General features: G+C 45.6%; 5 protein-coding genes across 7 annotated transcripts in view; 1 reads left to right on the top strand and 4 right to left on the bottom strand.

Moving 5' to 3' along the window:
* Positions 1–871: 871 nt before the first annotated feature.
* On the bottom strand, positions 872–2,305 carry LOC108605118 (protein sisterless A). Its single transcript, XM_017994681.1, has 2 exons — positions 1,739–2,305; positions 872–931 (listed from the first exon to the last, which is right to left on the bottom strand). Exons 1-2 carry the CDS (start codon positions 2,303–2,305, stop codon positions 872–874), a joined length of 627 nt encoding a protein of 208 aa, XP_017850170.1.
* A 2,516-nt stretch (positions 2,306–4,821) lies between these two features.
* On the bottom strand, positions 4,822–5,603 carry LOC108606821 (protein BUD31 homolog). Its single transcript, XM_017997304.1, has 2 exons — positions 5,415–5,603; positions 4,822–5,355 (listed from the first exon to the last, which is right to left on the bottom strand). The coding sequence occupies exons 1-2, from the start codon at positions 5,506–5,508 to the stop codon at positions 5,015–5,017; spliced, it is 435 nt and encodes a 144-aa protein (XP_017852793.1). The 5' UTR covers positions 5,509–5,603; the 3' UTR covers positions 4,822–5,014.
* Positions 5,604–5,688: 85 nt separating this feature from the next.
* Positions 5,689–14,293, top strand: LOC108606820 (receptor-mediated endocytosis protein 6 homolog). Of its 2 annotated transcripts, none has more exons than XM_017997301.2 (7): positions 5,689–5,926; positions 7,547–7,710; positions 7,805–7,951; positions 8,883–12,538; positions 12,603–13,439; positions 13,501–13,597; positions 13,655–14,293. In XM_017997301.2, the coding sequence occupies exons 2-7, from the start codon at positions 7,564–7,566 to the stop codon at positions 13,793–13,795; spliced, it is 5,025 nt and encodes a 1,674-aa protein (XP_017852790.1). In that variant the 5' UTR covers positions 5,689–5,926; positions 7,547–7,563; the 3' UTR covers positions 13,796–14,293. The 2 variants fall into 2 exon arrangements, with proteins under 2 accessions (XP_017852790.1, XP_017852792.1); XM_017997303.2 differs by lacking the exon at positions 5,689–5,926 and adding an exon at positions 7,085–7,103.
* Positions 14,294–15,652: 1,359 nt separating this feature from the next.
* LOC108607194 (DNA topoisomerase 2-binding protein 1-B) lies at positions 15,653–19,966 on the bottom strand. The gene has a single exon (XM_017997855.1). The coding sequence runs from the start codon at positions 19,964–19,966 to the stop codon at positions 15,761–15,763; it is 4,206 nt and encodes a 1,401-aa protein (XP_017853344.1). The 3' UTR covers positions 15,653–15,760.
* Positions 19,967–20,801: 835 nt separating this feature from the next.
* LOC108605558 (netrin-A) overlaps positions 20,802–24,872 on the bottom strand; it is a 49,857-nt gene continuing 45,786 nt past the window's right edge. The window contains exons 5-7 of one of the 2 annotated variants that reach the window (XM_017995322.1): positions 21,590–21,655; positions 21,172–21,523; positions 20,802–21,108 (exon numbers count right to left, since the gene is read on the bottom strand). In XM_017995322.1, the coding sequence (XP_017850811.1) occupies positions 20,967–21,108; positions 21,172–21,523; positions 21,590–21,655 (560 nt within the window). In that variant the 3' untranslated portion in view covers positions 20,802–20,966. The remainder of the gene's footprint in view (positions 21,109–21,171; positions 21,524–21,589; positions 21,656–24,872) is intronic. The other variant, XM_017995323.2, reaches the window with a different exon arrangement.

The following is a 24,872-nucleotide window of genomic DNA, read 5'->3' on the forward strand; positions in this document are numbered from 1 at the left end:
TTTCTCTTAGGCACTTCGCATGCGTGTGCGATTGGCTGTTTGAAATGAAAAATAAATTGGAAAATTGAAAAAGCAATTCATCGCATTAGAAACGTGCATTGAATTGGATAAAAGCTGCCAGACAGCAGGTGTTCGATAGCTCAGCTTGGCTGCTGCTTCTGCTGCTGTTCGTCGTTTCGCTTGTCCATTCAGTGAGCGTGTCTTATCGCTCATACGCCAGGTGTGACGACGGCCACAAAAGTTAATGCACACCAGCAGCTGTAGCTGCAACTACAACTTCCTGCAAGACAATTGCACCAAAAAAGAAATGCGAAGAGCACAGAAACTTTGGCGAAGCATTGGTCAGTTTTATGTGCTGGCTATAAAATCAAATTGCAAATGCTTTTCTTCTCGCGCTCGTGCGCTTCAGAAACGTTTTGCCATTTATTATTATGACGAGGCCGTTAGATGCACTTCGCTGCAGTTGCCAAACGAGATGCGTCTGCGTCTGCTGCAGCTGCAGCTGCTGACGTGCGTCTCATTTGTAGCATAAAATCATTTGTGTGTGCACGTGGCAAAATGAAATTTAACAACAGTCAGCCAAAGTGGCAACAAATTCGTTTCTCCGGTCATTGTGGTGCGTTGCATGCAACGCAACGCTTTGGCATTTAATTCCACTTCATTTAACATTACCACCCACCCAGCCACAGTCACAACCACCGCCAAACCGTAACCAAAACCGAACACTGCCAGCGATAAATATACGTATATTTATTTAAAAAAAAAGTATACTGAAAACTCTGCGATAAAAGCAAGATTAACCGCATAAATCGCTGCTCAGGGCCATTTGAGGCTATAACTTCCGTTGCATTTGCATCTTTTTTGGAGGCGCTCAAACGCAATCAATGCGGATTTGCCCCACCTGGCAATGGGCAATGGGCAATGGGCTGGGCTAATGGATGGAGCACAGTGTTGACAGTGCGCTTTGCCTGTGGCCAACGATTGACTTTCACTCAGGCTCAGGCTCAGGCACTCTGAGTGTTTCAATTAAACAACAAACAATGAATCAGCTGAAATAACAGTGCATTTAAAAAGTGTTAACAAGCTTTAAAAATAAATTGTTTGCTGAATTGTGTGCTAATAGCAAATAAGCAGCGAGCGACATAAAGCTGATTGCTACAAGCTGTAAGCTGCTTGTTATGCAGGCGCATAAAAAGCAGAAAATAAAATACTAGAGATTGTATACAATTTTTTATTTATAAACCTTTTTATAAATAATAGTTACTTAGTACTTTTTGTTAATTTAACTGTCTGTCTGACTAGCCATATAACAGCCAACGTAATAATTGTTAGTTTATTTTATTTTATTTCAAAAATTTTAAAAATTCCACATTATATTGTTATATTTTTTATTATGCTTTAAATCAATGATTATCAAATATTTTTATTTATTTTACCTAATAATATTTTATAACCATATGCATGTTCAGCTACTTTTAGATCAAAAACACTTTGCTTTAAATTTGTATTAAATGTTTATTTTAAATACTACAACAACAGCAAAAAAAATAAAAAAAAAAACTTAAATTAAATATATTATAATAATAATAGCATCACTTGCTTGGAAGCATGTCTGTACATGTCTTAAGTCTAGGCTTGAACTATCTACAACACTCAGCTGGCCGGCTGCTCTCTCTGTCTCTCTCTTTGGCACTCTCAGTGCTCAGTGCTGTGGCTGCTGCTGCTGCAATTCCATGACATCCATGGCCGTCATGGCCGCCGCTGTTGCTGCCGCCTGATCGATGCCAAAGTTCTGTCGCATGCGCTCGAGATTGGCGCGATTGAAGCCGCGTGCGAGCAGCTGCGTCTCTGCCTGCGCGATGACGTCACGCATGTAGTCCAGCACGCCGGCGCTCTCCGTCAGCTGATTGCAGACGAACTTGTGGCGAAAGCGCAATTTGGCCTTTTTGATTTTGTTGTTGTAGCGCGACTTGCGGCAGGACTCGGCGCGCTGGCGTTGCACCTCACGACTGCTGGGAACGCTGGAGGCGGCGGCAGCAGGCTGTGGCGCCTTGTTGGGCGCTGCTGGCGGCGCACGTCGTTCCACTACAATTGGATTCTCGATGAGCATTTGGTCCACGTAGCGCTGCTCGGCATTGGCAAAGTGCGTCTTAAGCTGCTGCAGCTCCAATTCCACTTGCTGATTAATATCCTCCACGGGCATGGCCAGCGGCGCTGGCTTTGTCATCGCCATGGGCATGGGCAGCGGCATGGCCACTGGCAGCTGTGTATAGAATCTGTGTAGATAAAGATTGCTTTGTTCCATTTCTCTCGCTCACGCTCTGTGTTTGTCTCTGTCTTTGATTAGTTTGTGGTTCGCTTGTCGATACGTTCGCCTCGACGCCTGAAGCTCTTTTGCTGACCAGAGCCACTCGAGCTGAGACTTTTATACGTTCTGCCCGCTGCCTGCCTACCCTTGCTCATGAATCAATTGATACGCCTACCTGACCCCACCACAGGCACCTGTGCTGACCTTTTGCCACATTTTCCAGCCATATAAATAAGTAAACAAACGGATTAACGCACCCGCAGTAGGTAGCCAATGACAATAGAGCTGTGGTAGCTGTTTATGAGCTTATCAGGCCATCAGTTAGCTCCTATGCTATCCTCAATGATAGCTGCGATCATTGCCGCACCCCCTGGGCTGTTTCTGCAAAAAGAAAATATTAATTTATTGCAGTCGAAAGCAAATTAATATCAGTTTAGTTTTAGTTAAATTATTTCTCAGCATTCATTTATTTATCATACAAATTGCTTAACATATCAAAGCCATGCGCATTATAATTTTGTTTTTGAATTAATATTTGATTATGCTGCTGTCTGAAATGACATTTCTTTATTTACGCACATATTTCATAAACAAAGTTATGCTAAAGCGAGATAAGCATGTCAAGTAGTTATTGTGGAATTAGCAGTAGCAATGCACATTGCTCGAGTGTCTCAGCAATTATGTAAATAATAAACTAACAATAATAAAAGGCACGAGCTTAGATACAAATGCTGGAACTTGCAATTTATATAAAAGTTATAAAAAATATACCAAAAATATAAATAATAAGCAGTGCCAACTAAATAATATTTCATTTAAATTTGTATTAGTATATTTTATATTAAAAATTTGTTTTTAACTTTTATAATAAAATTATCAAATGATAAGAATTGAAATTCTTTTATTGTAATTATTATTTCAGCTAATTATTTTATTTTTTATTATTAAATATTTAATTTAAATGCTTCCATTTACGCTTTAAGTAATTTGTTTGTTTCTCTTTTGTTTTTATCTTTTTAGTAAAAACAACTTGAACAATTGCTCGGTAAGTTGCCTGTGCCTATTCAAGTGACCAGCGTTGTGTGTGTAACTAACTGTGCAGTAGTTTGTGCGTTTGTGGTTGTGACACTCGCTTTTGCATTCCGAACTGATAACGTTGCAGCGAGCTGTGGCCTGTGGCTGCGGCTGTGATAAGCCAATCATCAATTGTCAGGCCCCCTTGGCTCAGATACAAATCCTACCTGAGTGAGCGAAGGCTTAACCCCGACAACAAGTGAGACTGCGGTTCAAGTGGGCGGCGGCGGGATGGGCCAGGTAGCCATTTTGTAACTGCATATGTTTGTGCACATTAAAGCAAACATGTCGCTGCCTGTTGCATGTGACATAACCTCAATTTATGTACATAGGTAGGTAGGTAGAATTGCAAATGGCTAAGGTTGGCCAAGCTTAGGCATAGTGCAATTAAATTAAGTGCGGTTGGGCTGGCACAATAAAGGATTTCTTGATGGGAAATATCAAAACTATTACTCAACATTGTATGAGAAATCCCCAGAGCGTTATTAACTATACGCATCCGACTATAATTTTAACAGTCAAAACAGCTTGCGTCGTAAAAAAAATGACAGCATTTTGATTTGATTTTAATGCTCGACGGCTGCTTTTTTAATTCAGTTTGTCAATTTTTAACGAGCTGTCATGCAACACAAAGTCACAAAGAATCTCATTACTCCAAGTCTCTGCATTAAATTGCTAAGCTTTAACTCTACTTATGCTAAAAATTCGCCAAGCGCCCCCCAAATTCACCAAACAGACTGCAATGCAGACTATTTCCGTTAGTATTTAATGTACGAATAAATTCAAAATGAAAATTTTAATCGCATTAGCACTGATAGCTGACAAGGACTTGAAGTTCACTTACGCTGCTCACAACATTTTTGGCCAACCATAAATACGCACATAGAACAGAAAATCTCATGCTCCATGAATCGAATGAACCGAGGGGAGAGCGGAGCGCACAGACTGCGCCGCCATTGCCATTGCCATTGAGTTTGAATTATGTCAGCGCAGTAATAAATTGCTCAGGACATTAAATTAAAATATATGTATTGGTGTGTGTGTGTGTGTGTGTACATTTTAGTGGCACTGTGTAGAGCTGGGCATTGTGAAGGTGTATAGCAATGGTCGAGCACCCTCTGTGGGATTTGTGTTGGGAATTTACTACAAAATGTCAAAATACATATGCACACACACACACACACACATAGACAGGGAAGGAGCATTCTGTGTATTGAAATGAAATAGGATTTGAGGCATTCAGTTGAACCTTGACGTCGTAGCTGTAGCTGTGTTTGCATTTGGTAATAAAATCAGCAAATTGCAAATAAATCTTCAATACATTACACACAATTTATTGTGCCCTTTAATACAAGTCTAGAATGTACTTGACATATTTACTTTAGCGTCAGCAGCTTCATTTCAATCTATAATTAAAAACACATTAATTTAATTCCTCATTTGTACCATACATATATGTATTATTATATCTCATTTTGATCAAAACTCTATAAAAGGGAAATTTATGACTAATCGAAGCATTAGTTTACATTTCGCTTAATGCGTTGTCAATTATATAGAATACAAAACAAAAAAAAAAATCATGTTGTTTGATAAGTCTACGCTAGTGCTATGTTAGGGGCTTTGGAAGTACTAGCCGGAGCAGCCACGACAGCCGCAGTGCACGCATTCCACAATGCGTCCCTCCTCGAGTTTGGATTTAGGCACGCGGCATATGCAATTGGTACCGAAATTCGTGTCACGCGTTTGTATGCAACGCAGGCAGCATAGATTCTCGTATCCGGACTTCTTCCATTTGGCTATCAGATTGGCATCGGCAATCTTTTCCTTCAGGCAGTAATCGTAGAGCTCACGGCTAATGGCCTTGCGGCGGTAGAACAAATCGTAGATATAGCGCGTCTTTTGATGGTGTATCTTGAAGATGGGCCACAGCGATTCTGTTATGCGCTTGCCCTCGTGCGGTTCCGTTTCGGCTGTAAACAAAATGTCATGATGAAACGTTTGCGGTGTCTCAACAATTTCGCATACAAACCTTCACGCATTTTCTGTTCCAGCTCTTCTAGTGTGGGTTCGATGAGTTCCCAACCATCTGGCGGTGGTTTGCGGCTACGACGTACCTTAGGCATTATTTATTTATTGCTAATTATATTTAGTCGTAGCAAAAATGCTAAAAAGCTATGAAAAATGCCGTGAAAATAAAACAAAGCGCAAAACTGTCAACAGCTGTTTTAGTGCTGTCAAAATGTGGTGGCAGCACAATAAGCCAACTCGATTGAACAGTCAGCTTGTTATCGAGCGTTTTGCCAGCCCTGTGAAATGGGCAAACTGTTAGCAGGCTGTTAGTGTATATGTAATCGCAAAAGTAATGAGTTGATTGTTTTTGTTATTTTTGTTTGACAGACGCGTGTTATTGCTCCTGTGCTGATCATTGGAATTTAAATTATTAAACACTCAAGCTGCCGCGCAGTAACAATTGTATTATCAACTGTAAATACTCAAGTTATAAGACTGTGAAAAAACAACAAAAATTACGCGCAACCAAAAGTAAGCTAAAGCACAAAAAAAAAAGAAAAAGCCAGACAGACGCAGTTGAAGAGATATTCGTCTGTTAACCTGTGCATGTATTTGTGTGTGTGAGTGCTTTCAAGTAACTGTGCATGCAAGTGTATGTGTGTGAATGTGCAGCAGCCAACAAGAGAGCACAAGCTCCACAGTGGGTACAATAACAGCAAATTAGCCCACACAAAAACTTCCTCTTAAAAAACACGCTCTAACGCAGTTACATACATACAAGTGTGTGTGTGTGTGAATGTGAATGTGCATACCGCCCACTAACTACTTACAGACGTGACGTGACGTACATATGTGCGGGGGTTTATAGGGAAAGGGACGGACGCTCGCTTGTCTGCAGCATGCGTTGGGCTGTTGGTCTGCATGACAAGCGTGTTGCGTAGCTTATTAAATTAAATGTGTGGGTGTGTGCACGCATTGTTTATTATAATGTCGATACGTATGTCAATAGTGTTTGTGGTTGCTTTCATTCATAAGTCGCAGCGGCGACTTACAATAACAACAGCCAGCAGCATTTGGCCTTCGACTAACGTGCGCTCTCTCTTGGTCTCGCTCTCTTTTAGTCGCGCGCTCATTAGACTAACCATCATCTTTGCCTACACACTGCATTTTCCATTCATTTTGACGATTAGCGCGTACGCTTTGATTGTCATTCGTATTCGGTTGCGTTCAGTGCTTGGTACGCCAAATAACAACAGCAAAAAATTCAAGCACACGCTCACACACACACACAGAGACAGAGCAGCAGCGACAGCAGCAGCAGAGACATGTGCATAGGGGGCAAAGAGAGATCATTAATACACCCCTCTATTTGGCATATTTTAAACGCCCCCAGTATAAATAATATAGTGGGGTGTATGTTTGTGTGTGTGTGTGTGTAATAAGCGAAACAAATCAGTTTTGTTTTGTTTTTATTTTTTGCTGTTGCCATTTTCCGCATTATGCACACACACATACACATACAACTGCAGGCTTAATTGTAAAATTGAGACAATAATACAACACTCCACTCCACAGTCAGTCAGCAGCTCTCAGCTCAGTTCGGTTCACCTAGTAGTAGTCACCAGCATATATACAAACTTATCAATTGATCATACTGTTTATCTAAATACTTCATGCCAGTGTGTATCTAAGGCTCTCACAGCTGATTGTAAGGCATTGATAAGATTGTTTAAACAATTGGCATACAGCTGAGACATTTTACTATTTTCGACACTTTTACCCAACGACTAAGCCGCCCACCCCACTGTCAAAACGGAAGTTAACACACATACACATAAACAAATAACAGTTGATACATCAGCTAAGAATTTCTTGAGCTAACAAAAATAAATTTGCAACTTTTAAATTGAATTGAGCAGTTGGCATTTAACTTAATTGCAAGCTCTGTAACAATTTAACTTAATCGCATTTAATATCAAAACTTATGAACTTGAGTTTCAAAAATATATATGTATATATATATATATATAAGCGCTATCAGCTAGACAAATGCGTTGTAGTTGTAAACTGTTTGATTGCGCGTTAAATATATTAAACATTAAGTAAATTGCTTGTAATAAATTGCTTTAATTTTTGTTATTTTTTCTGCAGCCAGCTACGGCTGCATCATGGAGCCCACAGCTGCCGGCAATTTGCTGGAGATAATGGATCTGGCGCGTACTCTGCGTCAGGAGCAGCTCTTCATACAGCACGAGCAGGCGACATTTGCCCAGCTGACTGGCGCACTGGAGACCAATGCGGCGACCATCACAAAGGTTTCATTTCGTTTCCGTTCGTCACGTAGCGTACTTTGTTTCATTACCTAACTTACCCTTACCCCTCTCTCTCTCTCTCTCTCTTTCTATATAGTTGGCTTATATATGCGCACAACAAAGACAGAACCTGCACGATCTGCTGCTGGCCAGAACGGATCATGATCCATTTGCCTGCTGTCGACGTGCCAGCGCCTATGAAAATGCTCCCTTCATGGATGCCAAACAAGTGCTGCCCTATGAGGTGTGTTCGCTACCTAAACTAAATACATATAATATATAAACAAAGCAGGCAGGCAGTTACTAAAAGCAAACATAGTAGCAGTTGTAATATTAACTTTAAATAGCATTAGCTAAATTTAAAAGTATGTCACTATTTTATGTGCATTTGCTTTACTTTGCCTTTTTGCAAATCATAGCTATATATTTATTTACAAGATTAATTATTATACAAACTAAGCTACTAAGGCCATCGACTCGACAGTTAACTAAAGTTATGTTATTATAGTCTAAGAATTTAATTATTTCATTACTATATAAAGCATATTATTTAAAAACTGTTAAGCCAAATTAAAATCTATTGGGTTTCCCCTTTAGAATTCAGCAAACAAATAGCTTAAAAGATATTACTAAAGTTAAACAGCAGCAAACGCTTTTAAATAATGATTAATTATTGTAATTCATTAATAATTACGCGCAAGTTTATGTTTATTTTAAATGTTAACGCAGAGTGAAGTACAATTGTTTAATTATGATTACAAATAATTGTCAAATAGTATATAAAATCCAAAGTTTATTCTTAAGCAGACAATTCTTTAAACTGAAATATTGAAATATTTATGCAAAAGTTTATTGAAGACAATTCAACTTAAAGCAAATAATTTGATGTAAACAATTTGTGCTTCGAGAGATTCAAACTAATTGAAATTATTAAAAATAATCTAATCTTTAAAAGATTATTTACATCAATATGTAAAGATTAAATTTAACAAATTATTTATTTATATTATTGGTAAATAATCGTTGATTATTGCTCATAATGTTTTTAATAAGTTGGAATTGAATTGAATTGATTAGAAGCCGTTTGAAAAATTGAACTCTGCTGTATATGGCCATATAATTTATATATAATTAATTTATATAATTTTATTAATATATGCTCTGCTCGCTTGCAGCACGCGCTGGCGTATGAGGATCTCTTCAATTATCTATACAACGCGCCCTATTTGCTGGCGCTGTCGCTCTCGACGGCGGATCGACTGTCGCTGCTGGCGCCGACACAGCTGAGCCAGATAGTGAACACCATAGCGAGCGGTCTGTATGGCAATGCAATCAACACCAAGGACGTGGAGCTGCTGCTGAAGCTGCTGCGCGAACTGATTGAGATGCAGGTGCTGCCGAGCGAGCAGCCGCGTCGCCTGCTGCGGAACAATGGCAGCGCCTTTGCGCGCTTGTACCAGCGGCTGGTGGAGTCGCTATTCTCGGCGAGAATCTTTCTGACGGCGGCACTGCATGCGCCACTGATGGCGGTGCTGAGCGAGCACGAGGCGCTGCTCGATGTGGATCCGCACAAGCTGCTGCAAAGCTTTACGCCGCGGGAGCGACAGCGACGCTTTGGCGAGGACACAGACAGCGCCAGCTATCAATGCAAGCTGGCGCACTTTCATGCCGAAACGCTGGGCAAGCTGCACGCCCATGTGCAGTCCTTTGTGCGCAGTCTGCAGCAGAGCTGGGCGCTGTTCCCAAGCTCGCTGCGTTGGCTGGTGCAGACGCTGGCGCAGCAGCTGCGGCAGACGCAGCGGCATACGGAGCATGAGATAGCGCAGCTGCTGGCGGATCTGGTCTTCACGCACTTCATATGCCCAGCTATAGCCAGTGCGGATCTCTTGGGCATCATCGATGTCAATGTCAGCGAGCAAATGCGTCATAATCTCAATCAGATAGTGCAGCTGCTGCAGCGCTTGGCGCTGAGCGATGAGGACAGCGAGCTGCAGCGTCTGATGGAGCTGCTGCTGCTGGGACAAATGGGCGAGGATGTGGTGGCCATTCTGCCGCAGCAGAGCGACTTTGAGCGCGCCCAGCTGGCGATCAATCAACGCGAGCTGCAGCAGTTTGCCGAATTCTTTCGCCTGCTGATGGCGCGCGAGGAGTTTGCGCTCAATGCGGAGCAGCGTGCGCGACTGCAGCGCATACTGTCGCGTCTGCCCAAGGCGCAGCCACAGGAGCAGAGCACGCCAGCAGCCAGTCCAGAGAAGCAATTAGAGTTGACTGCTAGCAATGGCAAGCGCGCCAACAAAGCGCTCGCGCGTCTGGGCAAGGCCACCAAGAAGAAGCTAGCCAAGGGCATGAGCTTCAGCAGCAGCAGCAATAGCAATGGAGCAGCTGCTGCTGCTGCTGCGGCGCCAGTTGTTACCTTGGAGCCGCCGCCAGCCTCCAATGGCAATGGCGATGCTGAGCAATGCTGCTCCTCGCACAGCGGCAGCAACACAAGCCTCAGCAGCTGCGGCAACGCTGCTGCGCCAGCCGAAGCAGTCGTGGATTCCAGCCCAGTGGCCGAGGAGCTGGTGCTCATGTTTAGTTTGTACAATGCTGCGGCCAAGAGCAAGCTGAAGCCGCTGACCGAGCAGGATCTGCTGAAGATGAACTGCATTGGGCCGGCGCAAATAACGCCGGAGGTAGCTGGCGCGGCTGCCTCGGTGGCCGCCAGCTGCTCGCAGGCAGATGATGCCAGCAGCTTGGAGGCAATGCGTCGTCCACACGACGATGCCTCCATTGGCAATTCGGATAATCTGGAGGCCATCAGCGAGGCAGCGCATTCGGTGAATCATTCGGTAGCCAGCTCGCTGGATCTGGAGGAGCAGCAGCTGCGTGACCAGCAGGAGGATCAGGAGGAGAACGATGACAATCTCTCCGACATGGTGTCGGCTAATGTTTCGGGGCGTGGCACGCCCAACATAAGCGGACGCGATACGCCCTCGTCGCAGGTAACCGATGGCGATGGCGCCGCTGGCGACTTGGCGCATCATCATGGCGCACGCCCCAATCCGCAAATGCAGAAAATGCTGCTGAGCAAGGCGCGCTCCGATATCGAGGACAAGTTCTGCAAGTTCGAGCTGAAGAAGCTCGAGGGCGACGAGAACGTGAGCATCATATCGGACACCTGGTCGACGGATGTGCTCGCCTCGGATTCGGAGAACACACTGGACGCCAGCAGCGAGCAGCGGCAGCGCGAACGCGACAGAGAACGCGAGCGGGATCGGGAGCGCAACTTTGCCACGCCCCTCATCCCAAGCGCCGTCGTGCTGCCCGGCGATAATAATAATTTTGTGGTCGAGGCTTTGGCGCGAGCAGCGCGTCCCGCTGCAGCGCTGGATGCCAGCTCGGATCAGCGCTCCGAGTCCAACTGGAGCACCGATGTGCTGGCCAGCGACTCGGAGAAGCTGGCCGAGATCGATACGGATGACAATGTGAGCATAACCAACAAGTCGGACATTGCAGTGCTGCTGGCGCCGCCGGCGGATGCGCTCGAGGATGGCGAACAGACGCCAGGCAGCAGCGGCGACGGCGATGGTGATGGCGATGTGGAGCGCATGCGCGTGCGGGATGCCAATGGCAATGCCAGCGCCAGTGAGCGCAGCCAGGAGGACTCTGCGTTCTTCGATGCCGTCAATTCCTACGATGATGCACATCATCTCTACCAGGCGGCCAGCTCGCTGGCACGCAGCTCCGTGCCCACCAGCTACCATGGACTGGGCGACAGCAGCTTCCAGCAGCAGTACAAGTGCAGCGGGGCGGAGGGCAGGAAGAGCACCCCGCTCATGGGCACCGCCTGCATGCGACGCCAGACCTCAGCGGAGAGCAGCATATCCAATCAGAGTTTGAATCTGGAGGAGCCACGCGCCGAGTCGCATCATCATCATCATCATCACAAGAAGAAGAAGCAGCAGCAGCAGCAGCAACAAGCGTTGGCAGCCCAAAGAGATTTGATCGATTTCAGCGACTGCAGCGGCGAGGCGGAGGATAAGGAGCAGCCCAGCTTGGTGCAGCAGCTGCTGGACAAGCTGAGCGAGGAGCAGCGCACTGTGGGTGGAGCAGCCGCAGTGGCGGACGATGTGCAGCATCGTCGCATCTCAATGGAGCAGCGCACGGCCAGCGTCGACGGCAGACGCAATGGCATCTTGGCCGCCGCCGGCAGCAATCAGAGCCGACGCCATCAGAGTCTCAACTATGAGAATCATGAGATTATGCTGCAGTGCGTGCAACCCAAAACGGACGATGACAAGCAGCAGGAGCGGGAGCGCGAGCGTGAGCTGCAGCTGCTTTGCAATCAGACGCAGGAGCAGCTGCAGCTGCATGAGCTGAAGCCAAGCTGCAGCAAAGCCACAGGCGCCATACCAAAGAGCATTAGCTTCGATGCCAGTGCGGACAAGGAGAAGGCGGCGCAACGCTCGACGCGTGGCCAGCAGCAGCAGCGCGAGCAAAGCGCTGGCATTTTGAATAAACTCAGGCAGGGCATTTTCAAGACGCGACGCAGCTCGAGCAAAGCAAGCAGCGCTGCCGTTGTCGCGCAGCAGCAGCAGCAACGTTTGTCCAGCGGCAGCGAGCAAAGTCGCAGCGTAAGCTTTGAGCCTGGCGCCGGCTGCGTCAGCTTTGGTGTGCACTACTGTGATAGCAGCGAGGATATACTGGCCAAGTACAGACGCAAGGTAAGCAGCTCCAGCGAGGCAACGAACTCGGACTCGACAGGCAATGGACACTGCATAAAGCCAAAGCCAGCGGGCGCAGCTGCGGCAGCAGCAGCAGCAGGAGCAACGCATATCAATGGCAATGGGTAAGTAACTCTTGCGCTCTCGCTCTATTTTATGCTGTCACTCATGCTGTCTCTTTCGCTGCAGCTTGCCGAGCGTTGCTTTTAGCAGCGTCAAGCAAAAACTGCGCACAGTGCTATCGAAGACTGATCTGCATAGCGGCGACTTTCGCCAGACAACGGGACGCCTGGATGCGCTTACTCCGCTGCAAACTTATCTGCAAATACAACTGGCGCAGTGCATCAGTCTGCAGCGCCTGCCGCAGATTTCGCATGTCAGCGAAGCGCTGCGCTGTCTGGCGCAGCTGGAGCGGCCACAGCATGGCCAGCTGCTGCTGGAGCTGCAGCACGACATGCAGCGCCGGCAGAGCTATCTGCAGTATCTGCTCGTGCATCGCCAGCAGCTGCTGCTACGTGCGGAGCAGCTGGAGCAACTGGAGGAGCGACTGCGTGGCGAAGCGCGCAGCTGTCAGCGCTGCCTGCTGCAGTCGCTGGTGCGTCTCTATCTGGGACGCCAGCAGGCGCAGCTGCAGCAGTTCCAAGCCGAGTTTGCGCTGCTGAGCGTCAGCGATGAGCGGCTCGAGCTCATTGAGGAGTTTGTTGAAAGTTTGCTGAGCAAGCTGCGCGACTGCGGCGGCATGCGCGACGATTGGCAGCTGGAGACGGCGCGTGTTGCTGTCGAGCGTCTGCTGCTGGAGCAAATGTATGAGCAGGTTATGTTTCCGCACGAGGATGCGGACGTTTCACGCGATGGCGTGCTCGGCGCGCACATTGGCAAACTGCAGCGAGTTGTGCATCCAGCGCATCCGGCGCTCTGCATTGCCCAAGAGTATTTGGGCGAAGCGCCCTGGAGCTTTGCCCAGCAGCAGCTGTGCCACATGGCAGCCTACAAAACACCACGCGAAAAGCTGCAGTGCATCATTAAGTAAGCTTAGAACGCCCCCATTTATCAGTCACTTACTTTAATGTCTGCTCTTCTTTTGCAGCTGCATCTCCAGCATTATGAGTCTGCTGCGCATGTCCAGCGGCCGCGTGCCCGCCGCCGACGATCTGCTGCCCGTGCTCATCTATGTGGTCATCATGGTTAGTCATTAATACATTCCCACTTGTATTCGCTATTAATCGCTTACTCTTCTGCAGGCCAATCCCCCCTATTTGCTTTCCACCGTGGAGTACATTAGCTGCTTTCTGGCCAAAAAACTGGACGGCGAGGACGAGTTCTATTGGACGCTCTTCACCTCCGTTGTCAAGTTCATCAAGACCATGGACTATCTAGACTAAGCTCTTCTAATTTAGTCACTTTGTTTTGTTACCCCACCCCCCTCCCCATTAGAATTAGTTATAGCAACTGCTAGCGACTAGTATTTGTTTAGTCCTTAAGTATTAATCGAACATCGAGTTATCCTTTTGCCAATTCACTTTCCGTTTAGTCTACGTTTTGTTTCTAATTTATAATTGTACTTTTTTTTTGTGTTTAGAAGAATATATTGTTATGTCTATTTAATACTTACGAATTGTAGAAAGAAAAAAAAAACATAAACAAAACAATTTGCGCAGCTTTTGCGCTGTGGCAACTATTTTTCGATGCAGGCATTAGAAGTATTTATAAATAATCGTATTTACTTGATTAATGCATGCTACTTACACATATATACAGATAACTATATATACATACATATATAATATACATAAATATTTATATATACACTATTATTTAGTTGTAAACAATAGGCATGTGCGAGAGACATGCAAATGAACTTAATATTCCTTATTGTGTAACACAACAAAAACAATAATAAAAGAAAACAATTTTAAATCAATTAAGCAAGTTTTTTATTTCGCTAGGTGGGCACAGGATAATCCCAAAGGACGAATATCAACTGTCATTTTTTGATTATATTTTGAATGACCAAATTTCAAGTACAAAATCGCTCCCTTTTTAGCTGCTGCTCCATCGTTATACTTCCAATCCCAAAAGGACTTGCATTTTCATGCTCCTGGGCAGCAAATATATCGAACTGCATACCAGATTAATCCAAATTTCACAAAAAAATTTTTTGAAAAAATTTACAAAATGTGGCCCAAAAACACCAAATGTCCTTTTTCTCGGAAACTGCAAGGACTACAAGCATGTCCTTTGGTGTACAAGTAGTGCTCCTTAAGAGCATTCAGAATATGCCACTCAAAGGACGAAAGTCCTTACAGGAGCGGAGAAAATCAGCATTTTTCGAATACAGAAAATAGGCTATATCTCCCGAATCCTTGATAGGATCAGGACGAAATTGATGCACAACGTTTAATTTTTAAGAGGGCTATCAACTGTCCAAAGGACATCTGAATCGTCCTTGTAGTTGCGGAGAAAATGAGCATTTTGTGTTTTTGGACACTTGGGCTCGCTCGCCCTGAGACTGAAAATTTTCTAAGTTATATTTTTTTTTTGGTGCAGATCCGATAGGGTTTTGTCCTGTGAGTGTCGCAAACCGAAGATTTTGGAAATGCGTCCTGATCCTGCGGAGATATGGGCAATTTTCGCTTGGGTATTGCATGTGTTAAGCAGCTGCAAATCGTTGCATACTTTTGTGCTGACGTATGTAAACAAAGAATGACTTAGGCAACGAACTTGACTCGTTCAGCACACATGACTTGGACAACGAACTTGCTGGGGCGTCACGTTCGTTATCCAAGTCGCTTTGCATGACGGCGAGCAGCTGCTGATTGCTGTGCGCCTGGTATTTGGGCACCACAGTGGTTGCATTGTGCGTGCAGAATTTAACACGTGACGTCACGAGAGTTAACCATTGTAAAAATCATTGCCTACCGTCCAGGAGCTACATGACTATGAACCGCAATGGCTAAAAATCATTGCATAGCATTCTGGGGCAACAGAGAAAAATGTTGCCTGACTGCGAATAGAAACTATAGCATACTTTCGCTTATCACGTATTTTTGGTTATTGTCTTGGCTAAGTGCAGCGCGCGCAATTCAAACAAAAACGGCTTAGACACTGCAACAACCGTTTGGCTGCTGCTTTTGATGTAAATTGTAATTGTTTATTCATTTCATATATTACACATGTAACATCAATTAATTACAAAATGAAAGATATATAATTGCTTACAGGCTAGTAGACATAAAAAAAAATTATTATTATGTATAATTTCAGACTTGAGTCGAATAACCAAACAAAGAAAAAACAAAAAGATGAATGTTGGATGATTGAATGAATGACATGGCGCTGGGGCTGGATTATTGCCGCAGCACGTATTTGTCCAGATTGGCATCGCGTCCGGACATTAGCAGACTATTGATGCACATCTGCGACATGATGCGCACGCCCAGCTTCTGCAGATAGGCAAAGTCCTTGGGATTCAGCGGCGACTTCTTGACATCCACATAGCAATGCGTGGCGCTGCTGGCGTCAGCATCGGCGCTATAGGGTGAATGCACTTGCAGGATGGTGGCACCGCCAGCTTGCAGCACATTGCCAATGGCTGCCAGGCTGCGCTCCTGCAGGCTTAGAATGACGCGTTGGGAGCTGAAGGCGCCGCCGCCACTAGCGCTCAAGTCCAGGCGCCAACGATGCGCAGCAGCGGCAATTTGCTGCTCCTCCGTCGACAGCGTGGGCAAATTGAGTGCCTGCGGATTGCCCCACTCATAGAAGCTCTCGTCCAGAAACGCGCCACGCGCATGACAAGCCTCGATGTACTCAATGTTGAGCACCCACTTGCCGGCGGCAATGCAGCCGAGCATCTTCTCGCCGCGATTGGGACGCTCGCAGAGCAGATGCGTGCAGCTGGCATCATAGTTGCCCAGTTGCTGGCACACCTTGCCGCCCAGCGCGTTGATGCGCTCGATCAGCTGCAGCCGCTTGGGCTCATCCTCGCTGCTGGAGATGCTGAAGCAGGGTGTGCCCGGATAGCGCATGCGGGGCGAGCCGCCGCTGTTGCTGGACTGACGACGCGCCTCGGCGGGATCACGCCAGCCAACGACATCCTCGCTGGCGGCCAAGGCGAAGCCTTCGCTTTCAAATGGTTGCACATACTGCAGCTCCGTCTTGGCCTGACCGTCGTGGTCGCGCTTCAAGCTGCTGCGTCGCGATTCGCGGCTCTTCAAATAATCCGTAATCTGTTTGAGCTCCAGCGAATTGTCGCTGGAGCTGGCAGCCTCAGCAGCAGCAGCTGTTACGCCGCCGCCTGCTGTTGTCTCCTCGAAGCTTATTTTGTCGAAATTAATGGTGCTGGCCAGCTCATCGGGCGCCTGTGCTGCGCCAGCTGCGCTGCTGCGGCGCGGACTTTGTGTAGCCAGCACGAGCGGTGAAGCGGGCGCTGCCAGCTCCGGTTGCGTTTCCGTCTCAAAGATAAGTCTGCCCAATGCTGGCTCCGGCTTGCTGCGCTTGCTGCGACGCTGTGTCGCCTGCTCCTCCTCCTCCGACTGTTTCTGCTCCGGCAGTTCCTGCTGCTCCTGCTCTTCGTAGTCTATGCCCAGCGTCTCGCAGGTAATGCGCATGACGCGCTGCCTGATGACAGCCAATGGCGTATCCGGTTTGATCTGCTGCTTGGGCAGACGCCAGCGACGCTCAAAGTCATCCGCCATGCGCTGCTGGAACTCAGGAGTAAGGCAAAAGTTGGGTATGCCTGGAGCGGCACGCGCGCCCGAGCGTCGATTCACCGGCGTGCAGGCCTGACGTCTGAAGCGCTCCAGCTCCGGCGTCTGATGCTCGCGCATTTCGTGAATAATCTGCCTAACGCAATTTCTGGCGGCGCTCGTGTCCAGCCGCTGCGCCACTTGCTCCAGAAACTCAAAGTTGCAAGCGCCGCCTGCGGCCAGCGGCGAGTTCAAATTGTAGCGCTGCTGCACGGGCGTATGCGGCGAATCCGGCGTGCTTGAGCCAGAGCCGGATGAGCTGCGACGTTTGCTCTTGGGCTGTCCTGTGACCAGCTCTGCAACGCGTGGATTACGCAGCGGCGTTAGCTCCGGTGCAGCAACTGGTTCTGGCTCTGCTGCTGGCGCCGGCGTGGGCGTTGGCTGCGGCGTCTCCGACTCGCGCTGTCTGCTGCTCTGACGCTGCGCCGGCGACTGTGGAAAATCGCTGGCGCTGCTGCCCACCAAATGACCCACAAAGGGCAGCTTCTCGCCACGCTCGGCGCACTCCAGCAGCCAATGCGCTGTCACAACAGGAAAGTTCCACTTGAGCGCGCCCTCATACTTGGAACCCTCTGGATTAGAGCAGACGAGCAATGGACGCTCCCGCTTGACAAACACTTTGTTCAGCTGCGCGCCCAGCAGCTCCGCCAGCGTATTGACAAAATCGCGCTCCAGCCCGGCATAGATGGACACCACTATAGTCAAGCCCTGCAGCGGACGACGCCGCGCATTATACGGCACAGGCAGATGATAGTACTCCGGCGGCAGCAGCAGCTTGTTCTGCTTCATGCAGCTCTCCAAATAGAGTTCGGTGACGACATGGCGCGCCTGCAGCGGCAGCGTCGCGGGATCCAGCAGCTGCTCAAAGCTGGCTATGGCATAGTCCACCGGATCGGCATAGCTTGGTGGCACCAGCAGCGCTTGAGCCGCTTTGCATTCGCTGATGAGCTGATCGTACAGCTCGCTGCTGAAGCTCGCCTCGTGCACATAAACGGAAGTGCCCGTTAGATAGTCCAGCTTGTCAAAGTCTATGGACAGCGTGCTGGCGCTGAGATCCGGATATGCCAAGGCGGCCAAAGTCCCAGAGGCTGTTGCAGCTGCAGCTTCAGCTGGAGGCTTTATAAGCTGCGTGGAGCTGGCCATGGGCAGCGGCGTTGCCGGCTCCTGCGGCTGTGAGTAGTGTGTGAGCAGCTCCGGTTCGGGCTCTGGTTCCGGCGCGAGTGTGCACTGCTCCTCCGGCTGCTGCTGCTGAAACAGCTGCTTCCTGGGCGCCAGCGGCTGCTTGAAGCTGTGATTCATGGAGCGCAGTGTGCGCTTGCTGGCGGGTGAGGCTGCATCCGGCGCTGCGCCTGCTGCATGTGGCATGGACCAGCGATGTGGCAGCTCGCTGACAATGCGTCCTGCATTCAGGCACTCCAGCAGCCAGTCCAGACGCACCAGCTGCACGCTGCCCAGCAAACCCTCGCACTGCCATTGATTGTACTCCTCCGCCGCCAGCTGTCCCACTATGATGTGGGTCAGACCCTCGCGTGGCTCATCGAAACGTATAGCGCCGCCTGTATTCAGCACCTGGTTGAGCTTGGCACGCTCCGCAGCGCGAAAGCCGCTCAGATAGATGCAGCAGCCGTCCAGAAAAGCGCCCGCCTGCTTAGCGCGACGCGGACAAATCTCCGCCAGCGTTTGCTGATACAGCTGACTGGCCTGGCTGGTGGCCTGCTTGATCAGCTGGCCGCCGCCGCCGCCGCTGTTGCTGGACAGCGTTTCATTGACCGTGCTCAGATCGCTGCCCATGCGGCGTCCGGCGGAAATGAAGCTAATGCGTGAAATATCCGTCAACTGTGTAGTGTCCGCCAGCGTCTGATTCTCATCCCTGTGCTGTGGCTTGGTGGGTGTCGAGACTTGCTTGCGCGGACGCACCAGATACTGTTTGGTGGGCAGCGCATAGCCGCGCTCCTGACTATCGAAGATCCACTCCGGCAGCAGTATGTCCTTCTTGAAGCGCAACGCTGCTTTGTACTTTTCCGTATCCGTCTTGGACTGCTCGGTGATGACAATGTCCACCAGCTGGGAGCGAAAGGCGCGATGATAAATGCCGCCGTTCTCATTCACCAGCCGCATGATCGCATCCTTGCGCTCACACTCCAGGCCACTGCAAGTGATATTAGCGTTAAAGAAAGTGGGCAAGCGATACTTATCGAACTGCTTGTCCGCAGCGCAAGTGCTGGCGTCCGCGCGACTGCAATCCCAGACACGATGCACCCAGTCCACGTGCATGACCGGCACGCCATTGAGTGTAGCATGCTCATATTTGTTGGACTTGATGGTATTGGATATCAAATGTGTGACGTTGCGTCCAAAGTTTTGAAAATAATGTCCGCCCATCCAGTTGATGAGCTTCTTCAGCTCATCCTTCTCTTGTGAATTAATGCCACTGGCGGAGATCTGCAGACCACTCATGGCTGTGCTGTAGACAGCGCTGCTGCCCAGCGGTATGGGCTCACATTTGCGCACACACTCCACAATGCAGGGCGGGCCCAGCACTTGAGCCTTGCTCGCCTGCAGCTGCTCGAACAGATCGCCCTCGAATTGCGCCAGCACAAATACATCTTTCTTGGTCAAGCCGCCGCCTGCTATAAGTGGAGCACAGTGACTGGGTTTGATCTCGCGCAGCTGCGTATCGGCCAGCACTTCACGTATTACAGTTAGCGCTTGTTCGTACTGCACCAGTGCCGCCTTTTCGCTCTCTGTTTGTCCCTTGCAGTTGTTCACAAAGTATGCGCAAATGGTCTCGTCCAGCGCAGCGCTCATTGTGGCATTAATTGTGCGAATTGCAACTCAAATTGTTTAATTTTGTTGCGATTTTATGAAACTGCATTTATTTGTGGCAAAAAGCCCGCCGCCGCTGTAACTGTAACGAGTAAATACCTCTCTGTTAATGGCAGCGTTGCTTTAGCAGCAGACAGCTGTATATCGGACAGCGTTATCGCTCACGCTGTTAACTAACACTTATCGCGCGCGCTGTTAACTTGCACTTATCACTATGTTAAGCGTTCTGCACTGCAAATAACATATGTAAATGCGCAGCTGCTATACAACAGTTTAGTTTCTGCTAGCGCACTTAACATAAACAGCGCGCTAAATTTTAAATTTAAATTTGAATACAAAACAAACGGTCGCTTAGGTTTGCACTGTACAATATCTATTTATTTATGTTTGATTTCAGATTTGATTCTCGTTGTTGTGCTTGCTACATACAAAATGTGTATATTATTTCAAGTTGATTGCATAAATTGCTGGCCTACTCATATCGTATCATAGTTTTTATAGTCTAAATTGCAAATTGGAGAGACTGTATGTTGATTATGAACTAGTATGTTTGTAAATTTGCTGCTGCAAGTGTAAGGAGCGGGAGTAATTATATTTATAATACAAAATTATATAGATTACATACATTGATGCATATGCTTATATAGTAGAGATATATACTTTCGTTCACTGATAGTCGAGATTAACAATAAAAGTTTAAGTTAATTAAATAAATTAAATACCGCTAATTAGGACTTAAAATGCTAAATTATTAAAATCAAATGCTGCTGTTAGTAAAAAAAAAAAAATATTAAAAATTATAGGAGTTGAAGTTGAGCAAAAACATAAACAAACTAAGCTATGATTACAATTCAATGCAAATAATTAAACATACTATATATAAGTGTATGATTAAGCAAATTCGTGTTGCATTTTGGAACTTAGAGCTAGAAAAAAAACGCATTTGGAGAGAAAATAAGAGGGGAAAGCTGGGACGGCACATCTACGCGCAAGTGCGTGCTCGTCGCTGAAAGCGCTTCATGCGTCGATACCAATCATTCTTCCATTCGATGACAATGGAACGTGGTCCAATGCCCAGATAGCCAGGCGGCGCTTCCAAGTCACGACCCAAAATCAAATACGATCTGCAAGAAAAAGCAAACCGCATAAGCAAAAGTTTAGCCAAGTTAAAGTTGTTGGCTAGTTACTTGTTAACTTTGATTCTGGGACAGCGACACTCCAGATCCTTAAGCGGTATGATCCAGGTCATAGGACCGCGTTTCAGCATTGTATTCGGCATTCCATGCACGCTGCCTGGACTTGGACTGCGCTTGAACACCGCCTGGATGCGCAGATCGAAGCGCGCCGTTTCGCTGTCGTTGGGATAGTCGGAACTGCTGCTGCTGCTGCCAGTTGCTGCGCCCGCTCGATACTCGTACTCCTGATCCGCCTGCTGTTGATCCATCTCGTAGTCCAGCGCGTCCGTAGCCATTGCGCGACGACGCTCGTTGCTGGCCGCCTCGCTGCTCGTATCGCGACCAACTACTTTGGCCATTATTGCTATGCGAGAAAAAGGTTGAGGCATGAGCTGGAGCAGTTGCAAGTGTTGGAGCGCCAACTACTTACCGTAATCTCTTTTGCAGTATTTGTTGAGGTTTAATCTTTTGGTGCTGATTTTGCATTTTGCGCATTCTAGAAGCGGAGGAAAAGACGAATTAGTGAGTGTTGTAAATAAGTTTACAACTAGCAGCAGACATAGCAAACATTTATTGTATTAAACTAAAAGCAACGCACACATGCATAGGCAGCCCTTTTGTCTGTGTCTGTGTCTGTGTGTTTACAATTTAATTGCAAAATTTATGTCTTTATGGCCAATGCCAATTAGCAGCAACAGCAGATGCAACAGTTGCAACAACATAAAGAACACGATCGGCATTACATTAATACATTGGCTACCCCCCAGCCCCAGCCACACCCCGCCCGCCTCTTTAGCTGGCATTGAACGCGCTGCTTTATGTAAACTAAATTTAGTCGTGCATTTTGTTGTTGATATTTGTGTTTTCGCAATGCAAATTGTTTGTTGATTTTAGTTGCAAATTTTGCATTGTTGCTGCCAATGTCACACACACACACGCACACACAGACACATAAACAAAGCCAAACGTGACACAATTGAAACGATCCGCAACGCATTAACTTTTGTATTAAACAAACGAGCAGCTGGGGGGAGGTGTGTGGGGTGTGCATATTGCCTACATTTCGTTTATTTATTTATGGCTGCACTTTCTACTAATCAATAAAGTGATTCACTTTCAATTGCCATATGCCAGCGAATAGAAAGAGATAGACATAGAGCGAGAAAGTTTTGCTTCCTATATTAAGTGGCCTAGCGATATTTATCGCAGCTATTTAAGTATAAAGAGCACTAGACACACCCACCAAGAGCAGCAACTAAAAGATAACAATAAATAAACATAGAATATTTGAGTTTAAAAATAAATGCATGGCTGCTTAAATAAATTCTAATAATATTTAATATGGCATAAATTGTCAATTTAGTAGCATAAACAGCAGTTTTAATGACTATACTTAAATGAAGTATTAAGAATTTTTGTGTTAAGCTGTTTAAATTTACGAAATTTATGCAACAAAACTATTTAAAATAGCTGCAATTTGCTTGACTATATCAAGTTTTAGCGCCTTTGCTTGTTGAGTTATAAAGCAGAGCTCAAAAACGAATTGAAAATAATTTCAAAAAAATGTTAAGAAATAAACGCTGTTGATACTTTAAAATAATATTTAGCAGTGTTGAAAAGCTTATAAATGCTATAAATTATTCTATAAGTTATTACTATGTTATTTTATCAAAATAAACTTATATTGTTTATTAATTTTCTTTACAAAAATAAAGCATTTACTTAATATGCATTTATTTATTTTTAATTGTAACTTAGAATTAATTCTATATTACAATAATGTAGTCTCAAGCTAATCTTTATGTTGAATTTTTTATGAGATTTAAAAAAATTTACTTAACAATTTGCTTTACTTTTTAATACTCCCAATCTATAAGCTTATCAAATTTTAAAAATTTAATTTAATATATTTTTGTAATTATTTGCTTTTACATATTTCGCATTAAATAAATGCAAATAAAATATGCATTAAATTTGTAATTTCAAAGATTTGTGCTCGCTTTGCTTTGTTTTAAATTTAATAAGCGGCGCATAAAAACATTACGCGCTATGTTAAATGAAAATTTATGACAATAAAAAGCGTGTTAACAGTTTTCTCAAACTGCACACGTGTGTGTGTATTTGTGTGTGTGTGTGTTGGCAACTAATCACGTATTTGGCTTGTAAGCGAACTTGTTAATGGCATGTCATTAAATTTTGCATGGAGCTTAGGCTCGTTCTCCACTCACTCACACACACTCACACACGTTAAGGGTGTGCCAAAGGTTATGGCTCTGTCTGTGTGTGTGTGTGTGTGTGTGCCAAGCAGTAAACTTTAAATTAACTCAAACTCAACAGAATTTGAAATTAATTTAATAAGATTATCAAATTATATATTCATAATTAATATTCATGTCGAGCTGTCGCTCTCGCTCTGTCTATGACCACGCCTACAATGTCCTTAAGCAGTGACAGCCAAAGGACCAAGTTTTTCGTTAGCGTATGTGTGTGTGTGTGTGTGTGTCCGTTCATTTGTCTAGTGCGCTGCTTGGTTACAAACGTGCAAACTTTAAGTTGAAGTTTAACTTGAAGCTGCTGCTCTAAGTTTTGCGCTTTTCTTTGCCATTGACAAATAAATTTAACTGACTGCAAACTGCAAAGCGTGTGGCTGGGGGTGGGGATTGGTTGCCAAACTGATTTGCATTTGATGATGACAGCTTTGCTCGCTCTTCTGCTTGCTCGCTCAATGTGCATTTTACTTATGTACATATATTTACTTGTATTTAGTTATGAGAGTTGCCTTTGCCTTTGCCTTTGCCTTTGATAGTTGCATATGCTTTCCAACTTGCCACACAAGCCACACAGGCACTCTTTGCATATGGAGCGGAGCGGAGAGGGGAGGGGAGCAACAAAAGCATTGACTGCTGCCTTTTTGTGCCTTCAATGTTATCAGAGCTCTCAATGCGTTTACATTGCTTGGAGTGCTCTAATATTTTATGCTCTTTGCTAATAGTTTTTGCAACTTGTCTAAACTTTTTTGTTCGTTCGGACAGCAGCAGCAGCAGAAGTAGATGAGTTTGAGCCAAGAATATTGAACTAATTTTTATGCACTCAACAAAATATTGACAAAGCTGAGACTTTCATTGTTCACTTATAATTGCATATAAGCAATTAATCTTATCCTCTATTATTTCAACATGCTTTGTTTTATTTATTTTCATTGTTGTTCATTGTTCATTGTTTATTCAAAGTCAGTAGCGTAAAATTGAATTTAGTATGCAAAATTCAAAAATTGGTTTGGATTTTTGCTTTTACTTTTATAAAACTGCAAAAAGCCGCAGCTTTCAATTTTCAGTTTGAGAACGTTTCAATTGTGATAAAGATATTTGCCCAAAAGCTTTTCGAATATTCAATTAAACAACAAAAAATGTTTTTAAAATATATAAAAATTAGTTTGCAGCACACGAATGTTAACAATTGCATAAAGAGCTATTAAAAAGTATTCAGCACAATATTTGTAAATAAATTAAGATTTTTCAAGCAGCAGCAATGCGTATTGCTGAGTAATATCAACTTGATTTATATATATTAAAATCGTAAAGAAATCAAAACTTACCAAGCAAACTAAATATTCCAAACTATAAAATGTGCGCTACTTGTTTTAAAACTTTTAGCTCAGTAAAGTCTAAAAAGTTAAAGCTGCAGTTGTTTGCAAATTAATTTAAAGCTTAATT

Source organism: Drosophila busckii, chromosome X (genome assembly GCF_011750605.1).
Source record: "Drosophila busckii strain San Diego stock center, stock number 13000-0081.31 chromosome X, ASM1175060v1, whole genome shotgun sequence".
In the NCBI taxonomy this organism is placed as follows: domain Eukaryota; kingdom Metazoa; phylum Arthropoda; class Insecta; order Diptera; family Drosophilidae; genus Drosophila; species Drosophila busckii.

Excerpts from the sequence above, each read along its gene's own strand:
- LOC108605118 (XM_017994681.1), bottom strand. The coding sequence starts at position 2,305 with ATGGAACAAAGCAATCTTTATCTACACAGATTCTATACACAGCTGCCA. Across the intron at positions 932-1,738 it reads CGGCCATGACGGCCATGGAT|CCCAGCCCATTGCCCATTGC; the intron begins GTCATGGAATTG and ends TCCATCCATTAG.
- LOC108606821 (XM_017997304.1), bottom strand. The coding sequence starts at position 5,508 with ATGCCTAAGGTACGTCGTAGCCGCAAACCACCGCCAGATGGTTGGGAA. Across the intron at positions 5,356-5,414 it reads GGAACAGAAAATGCGTGAAG|CCGAAACGGAACCGCACGAG; the intron begins GTTTGTATGCGA and ends TTTTGTTTACAG.
- LOC108606820 (XM_017997301.2), top strand. The coding sequence starts at position 7,564 with ATGGAGCCCACAGCTGCCGGCAATTTGCTGGAGATAATGGATCTGGCG. Across the intron at positions 13,440-13,500 it reads AAGCTGCAGTGCATCATTAA|CTGCATCTCCAGCATTATGA; the intron begins GTAAGCTTAGAA and ends CTTCTTTTGCAG. Across the intron at positions 13,598-13,654 it reads TCATCTATGTGGTCATCATG|GCCAATCCCCCCTATTTGCT; the intron begins GTTAGTCATTAA and ends ACTCTTCTGCAG.
- LOC108607194 (XM_017997855.1), bottom strand. The coding sequence starts at position 19,966 with ATGAGCGCTGCGCTGGACGAGACCATTTGCGCATACTTTGTGAACAAC.